Source organism: Talpa occidentalis, unplaced genomic scaffold (assembly GCF_014898055.3).
Source record: "Talpa occidentalis isolate TD23 unplaced genomic scaffold, MPIMG_talOcc4v2.1 talOcc4.7, whole genome shotgun sequence".
Lineage (NCBI taxonomy): Eukaryota > Metazoa > Chordata > Mammalia > Eulipotyphla > Talpidae > Talpa > Talpa occidentalis.
Window position 1 is genome coordinate 91,964,564 of NW_023605083.1, and position 18,186 is coordinate 91,982,749.

The 18,186-nt window shown below is 54.5% G+C and overlaps 1 protein-coding gene across 1 annotated transcript; it reads left to right on the forward strand.

The window, feature by feature from the left end:
* Positions 1 to 1,521: 1,521 nt before the first annotated feature.
* Positions 1,522 to 13,516, forward strand: GUCY2D (guanylate cyclase 2D, retinal). The gene is made up of 18 exons (XM_037493234.1): positions 1,522 to 2,218; positions 2,302 to 2,606; positions 4,774 to 5,125; positions 5,472 to 5,556; positions 5,825 to 5,927; positions 6,315 to 6,416; positions 8,265 to 8,345; positions 9,074 to 9,280; positions 9,369 to 9,525; positions 10,083 to 10,232; positions 10,878 to 11,026; positions 11,578 to 11,741; positions 11,818 to 12,010; positions 12,269 to 12,443; positions 12,707 to 12,805; positions 12,917 to 13,011; positions 13,157 to 13,242; positions 13,423 to 13,516. Exons 1-18 carry the CDS (start codon positions 1,522 to 1,524, stop codon positions 13,514 to 13,516), a joined length of 3,294 nt encoding a protein of 1,097 aa, XP_037349131.1.
* Positions 13,517 to 18,186: the final 4,670 nt, after the last annotated feature.

The following is an 18,186-nucleotide window of genomic DNA, read 5'->3' on the forward strand; positions in this document are numbered from 1 at the left end:
GCCTGAGTTCCATCCCCAACTCAGGGCAGCAGACCTCTCCTGACTTGACCTCTGCTTCCCTCAGCAGTATATTTCAGTAGATCTGCCTGCTATGCTCCCCACTCTGTCTGTGGTGAATCCTTTCAGCCCCAAAATAAATACGCAAAAATACGCAAAATAAATGAAAATATTTATTTCTACGCAAAAATAAATAAAAATCTTTAAGAAAAAAAGGAAGATGAAGTTAAGATTTTTTTTTTAAAGATTTATTTATTTATTTTATACAAGAACCAGGGTATAGGCCAGATGTGCGGGAGTGTGAGAGGATTCACCAGAGACAGAGTGGGGAGCAGAACAGACAGACTGACGAAATGCACTGCTGAGGGGAGCAGTGGGCGCGGCAGGAGAGGTCTGCACACCATGTGGGTTCAGGATGGAACCGGTGCTGCAGAGGCTTCCGGCAGCTTCGCAGCCCAGCACTCAACCGCTGCGCCACCAGGGAGGCCCTGAAGTGAAGATTAAAAAAAAAAAAAAAATTCCAAGGTCACAAGGTCAATAAGGAAGGCTGCGAACCTAGGTCTGCCCAAAACCGGAGCTCTTTCTAGTATCCCCAGGGTTCTGCTTTCCCAAGACCAAGGACGTGGTTTCCTAGGCGCAGAGAAGGAATCAAGCGTGTGCAGGAGAGAGAAGAAAGGTTTGGGTTCCGTCTCTGAAGTATAGACTTTGCCAACGAAGGCATGGAGCTCGGACTTGGCTGGCAGGACTGTAAAGGGTAGTTGGCGTGGAACTGAGCGCACTACCCCCCAGGACTGATCACCCACAGGTGTCATGGGCACATCTTGTCGCTTTCGGGGCAGAGCAGGGGAAGTGCAGCGGGAGGCTGAAAGGGAGCTGTCAGATGCTTTCAGGCCAGGGGTTATGGCCGGTGAGGAGTGAGGGCCCAGGGGAGGGCAAGACAGGTTGGGAGGCCAGAAGGGGAAAGAATCTGGCTCGCAGCCAGCAAACTAGGACAGATTCCGCCTCAGGGAGCCCCATCCTCCCGCAGCCCCTCCCTGCCCGATTAAGATACCCTAATCAGCTTGGGTGAGATTAAGGGCTCTGGCCGGCTGTTCCCACACCCACGCCCGGGTCCTGGCAAAGGAGACCTGTGGGTAGGCATCAAAAGGAGGCTCGACCCTGTGACCCCTCCCCCGGCCCCGGTGAGTGGCAAAGGCCCCTCCACAAGGGCTCCAGGTCCCTTCTGCTCTAGACAAACCATAGAAGGACGTGGATGTGTCCCCACACGACCCTCAGGGCTCAGAGGAGCGGGCGGAGCGGACGCTGGGGGAGCGGGAAGCCGGGGCGTGAGGGCTTGGGGTCGCCTCCAGGCCAAGCCCTCGACCTCCACCGCCGTCCAAGCCTGCGGAGGGGGGTGTGTTATGGAGGAGGAGGCACGCCCTGGGTTTACTGGGAATTGAGAGGCCCGGGGTTCGGAGAGAGCTCTAAACGAGCTCTGGGGGTCTCCTCCCTCCATTTGGCTGTTTGTGTTCACAGAAGCTGGCGATGGCCGCCTGCGCCCCCGCGCGGTGCGCTCGGTCCCCTCCCCGCCTCTCCCGACCCCTACCCCGGCCCCGGCCCGCGCTGGGGCTCCTGCCGCTGCTGCTGCTGCTCCAGCCGCGCCCCGCCGTCTCCGCTGTGTTCACAGTGGGGGTGCTGGGCCCCTGGGCTTGCGACCCCATCTTCGCTCGCTCCCGCCCGGACCTGGCCGCCCGCCTGGCCGCCGCCCGCCTGAACCAGGACTCTGCGCGGGCAGGTGGCCCTCGCTTCGAGGTCGCGCTGCTGCCCGAGCCGTGCCGCACGCCGGGCGCGCTGGGCGCCGTGTCCTCGGCTCTGACCCGCGTGTCGGCGCTCGTGGGTCCAGTGAACCCCGCAGTCTGCCGGCCGGCCGAGCTGCTGGCCCAAGAGGCGAGAGTGGCGCTGGTGCCTTGGGGCTGCCCCGGGGCGCAGGCGGCTGGCACCACGGCTCCCGCCCTTCCGCCCGCCGCAGACGTCCTCTACGCCTTTCTGCGCGCATTCCGCTGGGCGCGCGTGGCCCTGGTCACCGCCCCACAGGACCTGTGGGTGGAGGCAGGACGTGCCCTGTCCACGGCGCTCAGGGCCCGGGGCCTGCCTGTCGCTCTGGTGACCTCGATGGAGCCCTCAGACCTGTCTGGAGCCCGGGAGGCCCTGAGGAGGGTCCGAGACGGGCCCCGTGTCCGAGGTAGGCGTCCCTGCAGGGTGCATGGAAGTCGGTGGTTGCGCCCCAGACCTGCTGGGTGGTGAGTGGAGTCTATGCATCCGCAGCAGTGATCATGGTGATGCACTCGGTGCTGCTGGGCGGCGGGGAGCAGCGCAGCCTGCTGGAGGCCGCAGAGGAGCTGGGCCTCACTGACGGCTCCCTGGTCTTCCTGCCCTTCGACACGCTCCACTATGCCCTGGCTCCCGGTCCCGAGGCCGTGGCAGTGCTGGCCAACAGCTCCCAGCTTCGCAGAGCCCACGATGCGGTACTCACACTCACCCGCCACTGTCCCCTGGGAGGCAGCGTGCTGGACAGTCTGCGAAGGGCCCAAGAGCACCAGGAGCTGCCCCCTGACCTCAATCTGCAGCAGGTAGATGGACCAGGGAGGAGGCAAGTGGGCAGGGGATATATAACCAAAGCAGGGAGGATGGAGGTAATAGAGAGGAAGAGAAAGCCCAGGACAAAGAGTGTGGAGCCATAGTTTACCAAGATGGGGAAAGGCAATGGGATGAGGGATGAATGAAGCCAATGAGAAAGAATTAGATCAGGTCAGTGGAGTGAGTGGCAGATGGAGTCCATGGGAAGGAGGGAAACTGGGCCAATGGGGAGAGGAGAGCTACCAGCAGCTCTAGCTGTTCTGGAGTTTCCAGGTAATGTGGAGGCTTGGTCTTGCATGGGGGCATGTTAGTGTGTAGGGGTTGCTTCCAGAGACTAGGCAATGAGACCTCTCCAGTCTGGCTACAAGGACTAAACTCTAACAAACTATCCTGCAACACCTGGCACAGTCCACTTAGAGTAGACCCCCCACCACCACCACCCCCTCCCCAGCACCAGCGTACAGTCCATGATAAACAGCTGGTGTTCTTAAGAGAGCAGGAAGGAGCTGGAATGCAGACTCAACCTCCATGTCCAGTTCAGAGTTGTGTCCTCTGGAGCTTCATCTGTCTTCGTATGTGTTGAGGACTTTGACATGCTGTGAGGAGCAGAAAGGTCTCTAGGTAGAAACGGTTACTTTTCATAGTCATTTAGATCCACAGCTAATTTCCCACAACCTGCTAATACGCAGGAGTCCCTGTGGACCCAGAATCCCTGTTCAGACCATCTAGCACCAACCCATTCTAAAAAGGGGTGCTAGAGCCCACAAAACAGAAAGGACTTTAGAGGTCAGTGGGCAGTAAACTTAACACCACAAAGACCCTACTCAAAAGCAGCACAGGAGAGGCCTGAAACATTTCCCATGAACGCCATTACTCTCCCCCAAGAGGATTTGGGGTAGACAGCAGGGGAAAGCATGGGCCTGGTCAGTAAGAAGATAACAAGAGTTAGGAACAGTGGCGGGAAGGAATGGAGGGCAAGTGGAGAAAGAGGACTGGAGAAAAAGCTCTTCAGTGCTCAGTAAGCAGCAGAGCCTTTCACCTAGCTGCCCAAGCAAGGCCCTGGGGAGTCCCCCTTGATTCCTCTAACCCTCCCACCCCCACATCCAGAGGTCAAGTCCCGTCACTATTACTTCCTAAAGGTCATCTGATTCCATCCATTTTCTCTATTCTCACTACCACTGTCCTGCGACAGGCCATAGCCCCTCAGGCCCAAATCCTGAAACAGTTTCCCAAATGGTCTCTGCTTCGGCTCTCCAGGACTTTATCCACCCAACAACCAGGTAGAACTTCAGAAATATGACAAATCTGGGCATCTCACACCCTTGTTCAAAGACATCTTTGCCTTGGAGAGATGCAGGTCTCTTCACATGTCTTCCTCTCTCTCCCATCTTCCTTGAATTTTAGCCAGACTGAGCTACTTTGGATTCTCTAAATCTGTCCATCGCTTTGCCTCTGTGCTGCTGGGTGTGTTGTTCCCTCAGTCCTGTCTTTACCCTCCCTGGGATAATTCTGACTCACTCTCTAAGGGATGGTCAGTTCTTCTGGAAGCCTCCTTTTCCTCCCTCAGGCTGGGTTTTGGCCCTTTTTCCTGTCCTGTGGCTCCCCCCTCAACCCTGCTATTAGTCACTGCAGTGCCATAACATCTCTGTCCGTCCCCCCCCCCACTACACCAGAGTTTCCTTGAGACAGGGTCTCTGCCTTGTACACTGTGAGAGAAAGGAACTGGGGATGATAGAGGTCTTGAGATCAGGTTGTAGCCTCAAGGAAAGAGAAGGCAAAGTCGATGCCAACTCAGATGAGAAAGACTTGTGGGTGAAAGTTAGATGATGAGATTTGAAATACATGCAAGGGAGCAGAAAGAGGAGCTAGAGAGATGGAATTAGAATTAATGAATGGTTGAAAGGTCCCAGGATCCTGAAAAAGAAGGAAGGGGGAGGGATGGGGAAGCCAGAGAAGAGGGAGCGAGATTGCCCCTGGGAAGAGAAACAGCGGTAACCAATGGGGAGAAAGGAATGGAGATCCCGTGGAGAAGGATTTGAGGAACCAGTCAATACACCCAGAAATTTGAAGGTCTTGAAGGGTCCAATAAAAGTACAGTAAGTGCCCGACTAAATAGGGGCAGTGACCGTAAGGCCTGAACCCTTTACTCTGCTTGCCCAGGTATCCCCTCTCTTTGGCACCATCTACGATGCAGTCTTCTTCTTGGCCAGGGGTGTGGTGGGAGCTCGGACCGCCGCAGGTGGCGGCTGGGTGTCAGGAGCAGCGGTGGCCCGCCATGTCCAGGATGCCCAGGTGCCTGGCTTCTGTGGGGTCTTGGGAAGATCCGAGGAGCCCCCTTTTGTGCTGCTGGACACGGACGCGGCAGGGAACTGGCTGTTTGCCACATACTTGCTGGACCCCACCCGGGGCTCCCTCCGCTCTGTTGGAACTCCGGTGCATTTCCCTAGAGGGGGACAGGGGCCCGGGCCTGACCCCTCATGCTGGTTTGACCCAGACATCATCTGCAATGGAGGTGAGGGCAAGCACCTCAGCCCCACTGGGAGAGTCACCATAACCCTCCACGAAGTAGTGAAAGCGACTGAACTTTTGTCCTCTAGCTCCTCCATGAGGCCTTCCCCATCCCCATCAGCCCTCCCATATATGCAGGTGTTCTCTCTGGCTGAGCTCCCAAAGCCTTCTGAAAGCTTTCGAGCATTCCCAAACGCTGCACAAAACCCATGACCTTCCCCTACATCCCCTTCCTGTCTTCCGTCCCCTTTCCTGGAGCCTCCAGGATTTGACACAACTGCACACTTCCTTAGAGAAGGTGCTCGCCCTTGGCAAAGTCCTCAGCCTCCCTTCTCTCACTGCTCCTCCAGGAGTGGAACCCGGCCTTGTCTTTATGGGATTCCTCCTGGTGGTTGGGATGGGGCTGACAGGGGCCTTCCTGGCCCGCTATGTGAGGTGAGTAGGAGAGTGAGGTAAGTAGGGGGTGAAGTTGTTCTCCATTAGCCAGAAACACAACCATGTGGCAAATAAAGCAGGCAGGGCCCACTCAAGAATGGAAGGAAGGATTTATTTGGAGGGAGAAAGGGGAATATCCCAGTGGGCTGGCAGAGTCCCAGGGGATGTCTAGCATAGGGATAGCTGCCTGTTCCTAAGCCAACATTGCCCTGATGACCTCTTATGAACTTTGCTCCCCTTTGCGGAGATGACCTACCTCCCCCACCAGGCACCGGCTCCTGCACATCCAAATGGCCTCTGGCCCCAACAAGATCATCCTGACTCTGGACGACATCACCTTCCTCCACCCACCGGGGGGCAGCTCTCAAAAGGTGGGGGAGGCAGGGAATTGGGGACACAACTGTCTTCTCCCTGGACATCTGGTCCCCTTCCCAGGACAACCCTCACCTGGGAAGGCCTGGTTTCTGCCCTAGGTGTGTCCCAGGTCTGAAGTCTGGGATCAGCGCCCTCTGGTGTGCTATAAGCATAACAACCCCCATTCTGGCTGCTTTTCTGGGGCTATGTGATGCTCCAACAAGAAAATGAATACAGTATGTTTTGTTAAGTGTGAAGAGCACCTGGAAAGCAAATACTTGATCACCTTCCTAATTAAGATTCCTTCCCTTCCCCTCTTTAGTTGCCAGAGCTCAGCCTGACCTCAACTAGGACTCTGACTCCACAGTATATTTTGACCCCTTGCATTGACCTCTACCCTCTAGATAGCCCCGGGGAGCCGATCCAGTCTGGCTGCCCGCAGCACATCAGACATTTGCAGTGGCCCCAGTCAACCCCCAGACAGCCCCAACATTGGCCTCTATGAGGTAAGCCTGACCCCCATGAGGGCCCAACCCTTGTGCTGGTTCAGCCTAGACACTCAGCTAGGCTGAGTTCTATTCCTGGAGGGACGGACAGTGAGAGGAGGGGCATTCAGGTCCCTGGCAGAGAAGAGGCAGCCTCTCTAGGGAGCCATGCAGTAGTGTGCAGGAAACTGGGATGGCCGAGATCCCCAAACAGACCTAGGGAAGAGGTCAAGGATTCCTCAAAGTGTTGCATCAGGGAATCTGCCCAGCTCCAGGATTTCCCCTTAGCCATTATCCAAGTGAGGGTTCCTCAAAAGCCAATCACAGTGGCCCCGAGGCTGGAGGTCTGAGTTGGTGGGGAGCATGATGGTCACTAAGGTAATACCCTGCCCTGTTGGGAGCCCCTGGCCTTGCCACCTCAGCCTGATCCAAGTCTTCAGATTACTAAAGGATGCTGCTGGGAACCAGGACAGTCCTCCCTGGAAGGACTGAGGCAGAAAGGCCTCATGATCACAAAAAAGACATGTCCTGAACACAAATTTTTAGGATGAGGACTTTCCAGAAGGGGCTTTACCTGACTCAGGCCAAACACAAATGAGCCATCTAGCATTTCTACCCAATTCAGAGCAGATTCAGGTACAGCAAGTCTTACAGTAGAAAAGAAAATCACAAGGGCCTCCCTGGTGGCACAGGGGTTAAAGACACAGTGCTATCAAGCTATCGCCAGCCACTGCGGCATGAGTTCCATCCCTGACCAGGGAGCTGACCTCTCCTGTCTCATCTGCTGCTCCCCTCTGCAGTGTATTTCACTACATCTGTCTGTTCTGCTCCCCACTCTGTCTCTGGTGAATCCTCTCTCCCCCACACACCTCCGGTCTACACCCCAGTTCTTATATGCGTAAATAAATCTTTTTTTTAAATTAAAATAAAGAAAATCACAAAAGGGCATAAGGACAGTAACTACAGGGTCAACAAATCTGAATGTACTTGGATGGGTGGGAGATGATGAGAATAGATTCAGAGAGCTGACAGGGAGCTCAGCAAATCTAGAGGGGAGTGCAGATTTAGAGTTTCTGGGTGTCCGGTCACAGAGAGAATGCTGAGGCTATTCGCATGTCACTTACACCCCTCCTGGTTTTCTCAGAGGGGCACTGTTGTCATTTTGGGCAGGTCGGTCTTCATTGTATGGGACTACCCTGTGCCTTGAATGTTCAGTGTTTCTTATCTGTGATCCTGTCCATTAAATACAGCCCCCCATTTTGGCGACAATTGAAAATGTCTACATACTTAATTCTGAGTGCTCTTTGGAAGTCAGTACCAACCCCTCAGAATTTCTTCTGAGTCTAAATCCCTTGCCCTTGCCATATAATTTTCAACATTTAGGATCAAATGAAAATGAAGGAAGGAGTCCATGAACTGGCTTTATCAACAGCTGGGGGTAATGAGGCCCAGAGTCTAAAGGGGAGCTACCCTATTCCAGTTAGCCTGTAATAAAGCCTGTTCTACCCCGAATCCTGATTCCCAGCACAGTGCTCTCATGTCAATGGATAGTACTGTGGAGGGCTGTGATTTTAATGGTAAAATTAAAATCAGCTTGATTAATTATTATTAATTATTAATCAGCTTGATTAATAGGACTGTTGGTGAGTGCATCTGGGGACCACAGCCATAGCCCATTGCATCACCCTCAGGGGTGGGCTGTCACTCAGCTGTCTGCGGACTGGCAGACATGAGCCCCTTGCACCTAATGCTCTTTGTCCATGCAAAATGTGTTCTGGAGCAGGGACCAATGGAAACGAGGAGACTCTAGAGCTTCCCCCATCATGGGATATTGGGGAACTGACCACTATTCCCATCTCTCTGTTCCAGGGAGAGTGGGTTTGGCTGAAGAAATTCCCAGGGGATCAGCACATAACTGTCCGCCCAGCAACCAGGACAGCCTTCTCCAAGGTGAGAGCTGGGCCCATGACCCGGTATAGGGTGCCGCCTTCCTTGCTTTCTCTTTGTAGCTGGGTGCAGAGCCCCAGAGGGAAGAAACCAAGAGGCTTCAGTGATGTGTCCCCTCCTCTGAAGCAAGTTTCCTATTATGCTCTCTCTCGTTCTTGGCATAATTTGAAATGGGACATCACCTGCTTGCTTATTTCCCCCTTACTTTTCTGCAAGCTGAGTTAGGGACTCCCTCTGCTGTCTGTATTGTATTTCCAGCACCCAGCGCAATGTCTGGAATGTTAGAGAGGCTTGATGCATGTTTGTTGAGTGAATGACAGAAAAAAAAAAGTTTCCAACTCTATCAGGTCATTGTACAGAGCGACTAGTTGATGCTCGCTGAGTGAAAAGGAAAGTTGGCAAGGAAGCTGTAAACTGATGTTTTCTGGTCCTTTCAAACATAAAGCCTCATTCCCGCCAATACCACGGTAGCCTTGGCCTGGTCTCCTTTCCACTGTCTCCACAGGAACTCTTGGTCACAACTGCAGAATGGCTTGAGTGGACTCCCTGTCTCAGTCAGTGGACTAAGCCACCGTTCACCAGCAGGTGTTTAAACTATAAAGAAGCCCTTTATCGGGCATGTGGACTGAAGAAAAGCTAGAAAGGGCACCAGTCACCTGCTAGCCTCCCCCGCCCCCATCACGTTCAGATTATGAGGGCACTCACAGAATGCCTGTTACCTTCCCTCTCAGCTCCGGGAGCTGCGGCACGACAACGTGGCGCTCTACCTGGGGCTCTTCCTGGCGGGGCGAGCAGACGGCAACGCGGGCCTGGGGGAAGGCGTGCTGGCTGTAGTCTCCGAGCACTACGCCCGGGGCTCCCTGCACGACCTCCTGGCCCAGAGAGACCTAAAGCTGGACTGGATGTTCAAGTCCTCCCTCCTACTGGACCTCATCAAGGTGTGGGGGGAGGTGGGGGGTTGGGGGGAGAAGACAAGGGAACTGCGAGGGCCGAGGGCCGAGGCTGCCTCTTACCCACCCCTTCCAGGGAATGCGGTACCTGCACCATCGAGGCGTGGCTCACGGGCGGCTGAAGTCACGCAACTGCGTGGTGGACGGGAGGTTCGTGCTGAAAGTCACTGACCACGGCCACGGGCGACTGCTGGAGGCGCAGAGGGTGTTCCCGGAGCCTCCGGGTGCGGAGGGTAGGATTTCCCTGTTGCCTCCGGAGCGCACGGATGAGACTCTCTGCGGGACCCCCATTATTTCAAGGGCCCCTCCTTTTATCCCGCCCTCGCTCTCTCTCCATTACACACTCACTGGATGCGACTGCTGCTATGGAAAAGGTCTTTTGGCCTCTGAGATGAGAAGGCCGGGCTCTAGGACTGGGGAGGCGAGGCCTGTTAGGGGGCAAGACTTGTTCCTGAGGGGCGGAGCCCCTCCGGGTCCCGCAGAGTCGCTTTAAGCGGGGCTTCCCCTAAGGGCAGGCTTTGTACCCAAGAGGAGGAGTCTTTCCTGGGCACCGCCTTGCCTGTAGGGCGGGACCTATTGCTATTTGTAAGGGCCGGGCTTTCTCTGACACAGGCTTTTGGTTTCTGATAGTTTTTCCTGGGGATAGTTGCGATTTGCGGGGCTAGAGTCGGGCTAGGTGTGGAGGGGGCCGGTGGTGAGTGGTGAGCCTGGGCTTTCTTGTGAGGATGGAGGTTTGTCGCCATCGTCCCCAAGGCTTTCCACGCGCCCTCGCCCCCTTCCCTGTCCCCAGACCAGCTGTGGACAGCCCCAGAGCTGCTTCGGGACCCGGCCCTGGAGCGCCGGGGAACGGTTGCCGGGGATGTCTTCAGCCTGGGCATCATCATGCAGGAGGTCGTGTGCCGCAGCGCCCCCTACGCCATGCTGCAGCTGACCCCCGAGGGTAGGTAGCCCCCAGCTTAGCACTTGGGACTGAAAGGCACCGTGCTATTAGGCAAAGCCAGGCCATTCTCAGCCTTACTCTTTCTCCTATTTCCCCAACGTCTGGTGATGAAAATTTTCCGGGCCTCCCTGAAAGCTGGGTTCTGAAGCATCAGGGTAGTGGAGAGCCAAGCATCAGGAGGGGAAGGTGACTCTTCCTAGTCCAGATCTCAATTAATTCTTCTGTCCTGATCCTGGACCCAACCTGCTCCTCAACCAACATGGTTCTCAGGAGCCCCAGGGAAGAAGCAGCGTCTGGGGAGGGGAGAATAGAGCAGTGGGGTCTGGTTCAAAGCCATGTTACTTATCTAGAGGACACAGCAAGCCACTTGGTCACTCAAACTCTCACTTTTCTTATGTGTAATAAATGTTAGTGTCTTTGCCCATCACGTGTTACTGTCCTCTGCCCCCAGGGTTTAGGGTCCTCTTGTTACTTCCAGCAATCCTTTTCCATACTATACCCCCCCCCAAATAAATCCCCCAATGAAACACTAATAATATAAAGGGCCTCTTGCCAATCCCCCTACCTTGGACTTCAACAATCAGGCCAGAGTCAGAGGTGACTTCTACTCTGGACACCACCTCTCAAGTCCTCTCATGCCTCCAGAAGTGGTGCAGAGGGTGCAGAGCCCCCCTCCACTGTGTCGGCCCTTGGTGACCATGGACCAGGCACCCATAGAGTGCATTCAGCTGATGAAACAGTGCTGGGCAGAGCAGCCGGACCTTCGACCCTCCATGGATCGCACCTTTGACCTGGTCAGGGACTGGGATTGGGCAGGGACTGGGCTTGTCAGCAACCTGGGGAGGCTGCAGAAAGGAAGCTATCAGGGCCTCACTTTCCAGGCTGCTTCCTAAGGAGTAGCCTGATGACTGGGGGTTTGTTGGAGGCAGAATTAGAAGAGGCCTGGGAAGGCCTTTGGAGCAGGAGATGGTGCTCTGGGTAAGAGCAATATTTAATTCAACTCAAATAACATTTATTGAGAACCAGCTATGCGCTTGGCCTACTGTGGCAGAAAGACCATCTTGGCCTGGGGGGTGGATGGGATGGGGGCAGGGAGGGAAGACAGCTAGCCTCAGAGTTCAAAAGCTGGGATGGTTCTACAGTTCTGTAGAACCAGGGGACGTGAGGAGTAGAGTCCCTTTTTCCATGTGCCTCTAACAATATCTAAAAACACAGTGGCCTGCCCCCTGAGGGTGCTTAATGAGCAGATGAATGGAGGGGAGAGGATCAGGCACAGGACAGCCCCATGAAAGGTGTATGGCAGCACAGGGCCTCTGAAGCCTCACTAGCTTCCCCTTCTTGCTAGTTCAAGAGCATTAACAAGGGCAGGAAGACCAACATCATCGACTCCATGCTACGGATGCTGGAGCAGTACTCCAGTAACCTAGAGGACCTGATCCGGGAACGCACAGAGGAGCTGGAACTGGAAAAGCAGAAAACAGATCGACTCCTTACTCAGATGCTGCCTCCGTGGGTGCCAGTGGGGAAGTGGGTGGGTAGGGCAGCTGGAATCCAGCCCTGTGAGCTCATGACCTGCCATCCCTAGGTCTGTGGCTGAGGCTCTGAAGATGGGGATGCCTGTGGAACCCGAGTACTTTGAGGAGGTGACACTGTATTTCAGTGACATTGTGGGCTTCACCACCATCTCATCCATGAGTGAGCCCATCGAGGTGGTGGACCTGCTCAATGACCTCTACACGCTCTTTGATGCCATCATTGGCTCCCATGATGTCTACAAGGTGGGGTTTGTAGGGAGTAAGTTCTCAAGCTTCACCAGTCTCTAGCCCAGGCCTTTCTATTAAGCCCCTAGCTTACCTGCCCCAGGCCACCAGCCCAATCTCCTTCCCTCCCCTCTCGTGCCTTATCACTTCTGCCAGTCCCTAGCTCAGTCCCCCACCTGAAAGACTCCCTAGGAGCTCTAACTAACTCCTGTTTAGGCCTCCTACAAGGGACAAACATGGTGGCAAGAGGGGTGCTCAGTACTACATTTCCCCCAGGTGGAGACTATTGGGGATGCCTATATGGTGGCCTCCGGGCTGCCACAGAGGAATGGGCAGCGTCATGCTGTGGAGATCGCCAACATGTCCCTAGACATCCTCAGCGCAGTCGGCTCCTTTCGCATGCGACACATGCCTCAGGTGCCCGTGCGCATCCGCATCGGCCTGCACTCTGGTAACTCCCAGAGCCCCGGGGTTCCAGTCCATCTCCTTCTCAGGGCTTGGCCCACCCTTCCTATACAGGAGGCAGCCTCGTGGAGGGTGGGGGGGGCAGTGGGGGAACTTATCTTGAAGCCACCTTTGCACACCAGTCATTGTGTTGCATCGAGAGGGTATGTTTGAAAGTGTTTCTTTGGGTCACTGGTGGAGATTATGGGGTGCTAAAGTTCCCCAAGGACCTAGGTGCCCCCCAGCTACCTTTTCTGCACATCTCCTCAGGCCCATGTGTGGCGGGCGTGGTGGGCCTCACCATGCCACGATACTGCCTATTTGGGGACACCGTCAACACTGCCTCTCGCATGGAGTCCACAGGGCTGCGTGAGTGTGATGGGAGCGAGAGGGGCTGGGGAAGATGGGGCTCGAAAGGGGGGATGGACAAGGAGTAGGACTCTGGGGATGAGTCCCAAGCCCTGCGTTCGGTTGTCCCAGCCTACCGCATCCACGTGAACGTGAGCACTGTGCGGATTCTCCACGCCCTGGACGAGGGCTTCCAGGTGGAAGTGCGAGGCCGCACGGAGCTGAAGGTGAGGCCGGGTCCCGCCCCCTGCTGGACGGGGCCTAGAAGACAACTCTGCATGCCTGACCCTGGTACTCCGGGTTCCATTTAGCCCTGGAGATACCCCTCCCTGACTCCAGTCCTCCTAAGTGCCCTCTCGGGTGTCTTCCCAGGGCAAGGGAACAGAGGAAACGTATTGGCTGGTGGGCAGACGCGGCTTCCACAAGCCCATCCCCAAACCGCCTGACCTGCAACCCGGGTGAGGATCCCGCATCCACAGGCGGGGCGCATTACGGAGCATGCCTGGTCGGTCCCTTGACACCCCTCACCTCCCACCAGTGTCTCACCCTCCCAGACCCCTAACTGGGGAGAAGTGATCTTGTCCAGGGCCCAGTCCTAACACCCTCTCCCTGAGACTACGGCGCCCGGCCTTCCGCAGGGCCAGCAGCCACGGCATCAGCCTGCAGGAGATTCCCCCTGAGCGACGCCAGAAACTGGAGAAGGCGAGGTCCGGCCAGTTCTCTGGAAAGTGACGCTGGGCCCCTACAGGTGCTACCCCCTTGGCTCCCACACCCAACTGCCAGTCTTCCCTCTCACTAAGGGAGCTACACACCTCTGGGAGACGCTTCTCTTCCTGGTAGACAGGTGCCTTTTCCCCAGCCTGGGGGAACTTCCCACCCAAGCCAGATGTCCCAGTACCTCTGATTAAGTGCTCCCAGGCTGCGGGGAGGACCCACTGCAGGGATTCTAGTTCTTTAGGTCTTGGAACCCCTGTGATCGTGACCTTTTGCCACCTCCCCTATACACCCAGCCCCCAGCATTAGCAGGCCTCCCTCCCCAGGCCTCACAGGTGGTGCACTGCACAGCACAAGGAATAGAACTCTAGGGGGCAACGGTCACCAAAGGACCAGATGAATGCTGCCCCTGGGGTTCTGTTAGAGCAGAAGCCCCGCCTTTCAAGGACTCTAATCCATGACCCCCCCTTCCAAGGTGAACCCTCACAACCCCTTTCCACAATTTCCTTTTGAGACATTTCATTTTCCCTCAGGATGATTGCAGATAGTCCTTTTTCTGAAGGTTGCTGCCATAGATGACTGAAAGTGTGGTTAATACCAGTGACTTCTGTCCAGCCCCGCCTCAAAGAAAGAATACTGGGTTTTTACAAGAGCTGCCTGCAAACTAGTCATGTGACCTTGGGACAGTCTCATGCACTCTCTGGACTTGGATTCCCTTCCATGGCAAAAAGAAGAGTAGACTTAGGTGGAAATTGGTTTGCCTTTGGATATGGGGCACTGAGCATGTGGCCCCTAGCCTGAGCCCATCAGGGACAGGGGTGGGGAGCCTCCATTTTCCAGGGCCTCTCAAATCTCCATGAAGGAGGATCTGGGACCACATGGATGTCACATGACCCAAGGAGGCCAGAGCTCTGTTGAGTCTCAAGTCTCCTTCCCTTCTCCGTCCCCCGTCAGTCAGAAACTGGCTCCTTCTCCTGTGGGCATATGCAGGTAACTGGCCAAGTGCAGAGAATAGCTTGCTTTAAGGCTTTGGGGAAGTGTAAGTAAATAGATGGCACCAAATCTTTTTTTTTTAAAGATTTATTTATTTATGCATACAAAAACTGGGGTACAGGCCAGAAGTGTGGGGGGGGGTAAGAGGATTCACCAGAGACAGAGTGGGGAACAGAACAGGCATATTGACTGAAATACACTGCTGAGGGGAGCCATGGGCGAGGCAGGAGAGGTCTGCTGAGCCATGTGGGTAACTCCCTGGCCCGGAATTGAACTCATGCCACAGTGGCTGCTGATAGCTTCATAGATTGCGTCTTAACCCCTTGCGCCACCAGGGAGGCCATAAGGCACCAAATCTTTATGACCAGAACACCCACAGAGTGGCAGTATTCTCTGTTTAACTTGGTGCTGCTGAGCCGGCAGTTGGACAGACAACCCATTCTATAACATCGTCAATCTACTCCCTGGTTAAGTCCCCAGCTGAAATTTCTCTTGTGGAACTCTGAGGTTCCAGAGCTGGGCCTTGCCATGTTTGCTCCTGAGTGACCTCCACCATTCCTGCAGAGCCTGGCAGGAGTCAGCACCAACTGCAGGCACCCAGGCTACCCCCATAGGTAGTGATGCCCTGTCCCTAGAGGTGTCCAAGCAGAACTGAAGACATTATTGATTAGGGAGAGTATAGTCTTAGGACTACCCAGGTGGAAGGATGGACCAAGTCCCCCCTATGTAAAATGTGATTGGTGGACCAGCAATGGTGACATCATCTGGGAACTTGTTTAAAATGGAGATTCTCAGGGGCCTCCCTGATGGCCTAGGGGTTAAGTCTCAGCACTATCACCCCTGTGGCCTGAGTTTGATCTTTGCCAGGGAGCTAACCCACATGGCGCAGCAAACCTCTCTTGTCTCACTGGCTGCTCCCCTCAGCAATGCATTTCAGTAGATCCGCCTGTGCTGCTCCCCACTCTGTCTCTGGTGAGTCCTCTCACCCCCGCCCCCGCACCTCTGGCTTACACCCCAGTGCTTCTATGCAAAAATAAATAAATGAATCTTAAAAAATAAAAAAATGGAGATTCTCAGACCCATACTTATTGAAACAGAATTTGCATTTTATTCAGTTCCCCGAGAGTATTTATATGCCTATTATTAAAGTTTCCAAAGCATGGAACTAAATGATCCTAGGATCCTTAAAATCTCAGACCATCTAAGATTTCATAAAAGCCAAACTAGAAACTAGTCATGAGACTTGTTTTGTTTAAGCTATGGGGTGGTTTTGTTTTGTTTTTTAAAAGATTTATTTATTTATGCATACAAGAGCTAAGGTACAGGCCAGAGATGCAGGGGGGGCGAGAGGGTTCACCAGAGACAGAGTGGGGAGCAGAACAGGCAGACTGACTGAAATACACTGAGGGGAGCAGCGGGTGAGTCAGGAGAGGTCTGCTGCGCCATGTGGGTTGCTCCCTGGCAGGCCTGGGATCAAACTCTTGCTGCAGAGACTGCGGAATGCTTCATAGTGCTGTGCTTAACCCCTTGTGCCACCAAGGAGGCCCGGTTTTGTTTTGTTTTGAGCTAACATTTAAAAATCAAGAGATGGGGCCTCCCCGGTGCCAGCGGTTTCCGCTGGGTTGCAATCAGCTCCCGCGGCAACTGCGGCGCTGGCTAAAGATCCTCGGCTGCTCCCCGGGTTTCAGAGGAGGGTCCTCATGGTCTACACCCTTCCCGCAGGACTGCCCCCTCGCAGAGTTTCTGAACATCTTTATGCCTGCTCTGCTGCCTGTCTGGCTCTGAGTGAATTCCTCAACAGCTGCGTTAGAATTATAGATGTTCCTGTCGGTTACAAAACCTGATTTGTGAAACCCACAAACTTAATGATCGCCCCCTCCTTCCTAAAGGCATGTAAGGAACATGTAAGAAATTTAAAATCCAGCACTTGTAGGTCCTGGCTACTTAAATGGGTCTGCCGTAGCGAGTAATTTAGTGCAATTAAAAAAACATTTTTAACAGAGTTTGGAGATGATGAATTAAAGATCCTTTAAAACCTTGCCAGGCCTCCAACACGCGCAGCGGTTGAGCGCTGGGTTGCGAAGCTGCCTGCAGCCTCTGCAGCCGGTTCGATCCCCGGCTGCCCCGGCCATCGGAGGAGAATCCCACATGGCGTGCAGACCTCTCCTGCTGCCTGTGCTCCCCTCAGCAGTGTACTTCGGTCCTTCTGCCTGCTCTGCTAAAGGCATCTGGAACATGTGAATTTCTAAAATCCAGCACTTGTGACTGTACTTAAATGTATAACCGTAGCGAGTAATTTAGTGCAATTAAATAAACATTTTTAACAAAGTTTGGAAAAAAAAAAAAAAAAAAAAACCTTATGCACAGACACAAACTATTTTTAAAATTAGATACTTATCAAACATCTCTCTTCAGACTTTCTCTGTACTTAGGTCCCAGGGACTGAGGGCACATTCTGCACTGCTGGCCCCCACTGGACCTGCTGGCACAGATGTAGCATGCTCTCTCTCTCCTCTATCTCATCCCTCCCTCCCCACTGCACCCCAGATTTCCCTTCTCCTCCCTCCTTGCTTTTGAGGGGCCTGAGGATAGTTAATAGCCTGTGATTCATAGGAATTTCCGGGACTGAGTCACCTGGGGTTAGGTGTGGAAGTATCAATGTGGGCAAGCTGGGGCGGGGCGTCCCCCAGAGGAGGAAGATGAGCTGGAGCCCCAGAGGAGGATGAGCTGGAGCCCAAATCTGGCTGGGGTAGATGTGGGGAAAATAGGGCTGATCAGGACATTTCCACCCTCAACTCTACCTTGTTCCCAAACCCCGGTTTCAAGTGAGCTGATGTGATGGGGGGCAGGGGGTTGGAGTCCTGTCTTCCTCCCCAGCTAGCAGAACGGGAGAACTCGGGGACCTCCTACCCCAGAGCTCACAGAGCTGGTGGAAAAAGAGAAGGGGACAAATTGAGCTGCAGTCTCCTGTTTCTCCCTCTCTTTGTCCTCAGTGTCCTCTTTCTGTTCAGCAACTCCTCCCTGCATTTCTCTGCAGTTACCCCATTTCTATGAACCTTTTTTTACTGGGCCCAGTTAATATCCTAGAGCCCTGCTACCCTCTGACTCAAGTCTCCTCCACCAACTCACCCCTATTGTTCCTGGGCCCTGGGCAACTCCCAGCCTAGGGAACACCTGGCTTGGTCAGCAGGCACTCCCCAATTTCAGATGTTTACACTACCACTGCCAGCCCGGCTGGCCAGGAGCTCACACTGGATACTGCCCTGGCCTTTGGGATGGCTTTGTAGCTGGGACCAATAATGGCCAAAACAGGGGCCTTTGGCAGTTGCTATTGTTTAGATCCCTTAGCTAGGATTCCCTATCATATCCCAGGGCTCACCTGGCACTTTTCTCTGCACTGCTCCTCAGCCTCTGGGCCCTATCCCCCACCCCCTCCTTTAGTGGACCCCAGCATCTCCCATTGGGGACCTGTGATGCTGCCCTGGAGATTGTGTTCACCAGAATCTTCTGGACTGTGCACTGTGGACATCAGCCATGGTGTGTTTCCTTTTGGCCCGGATGGTCTGAGCTCCCCCATTTCTGGAATATTCAAACCTGGTAGGGCCAGGAGGTCTTCAGGTAGGGGTGAACCCTAGGGAAGGTAAGTTGGGGTCAATAACTCCTCAGGGTAACCCCTGTGCTCATGGGGTCTTTTC

Excerpts from the sequence above, each read along its gene's own strand:
- GUCY2D (XM_037493234.1), top strand. The coding sequence starts at position 1,522 with ATGGCCGCCTGCGCCCCCGCGCGGTGCGCTCGGTCCCCTCCCCGCCTC. Across the intron at positions 10,233-10,877 it reads GCTGCAGCTGACCCCCGAGG|AAGTGGTGCAGAGGGTGCAG; the intron begins GTAGGTAGCCCC and ends TCATGCCTCCAG. Across the intron at positions 11,742-11,817 it reads CTTACTCAGATGCTGCCTCC|GTCTGTGGCTGAGGCTCTGA; the intron begins GTGGGTGCCAGT and ends TGCCATCCCTAG.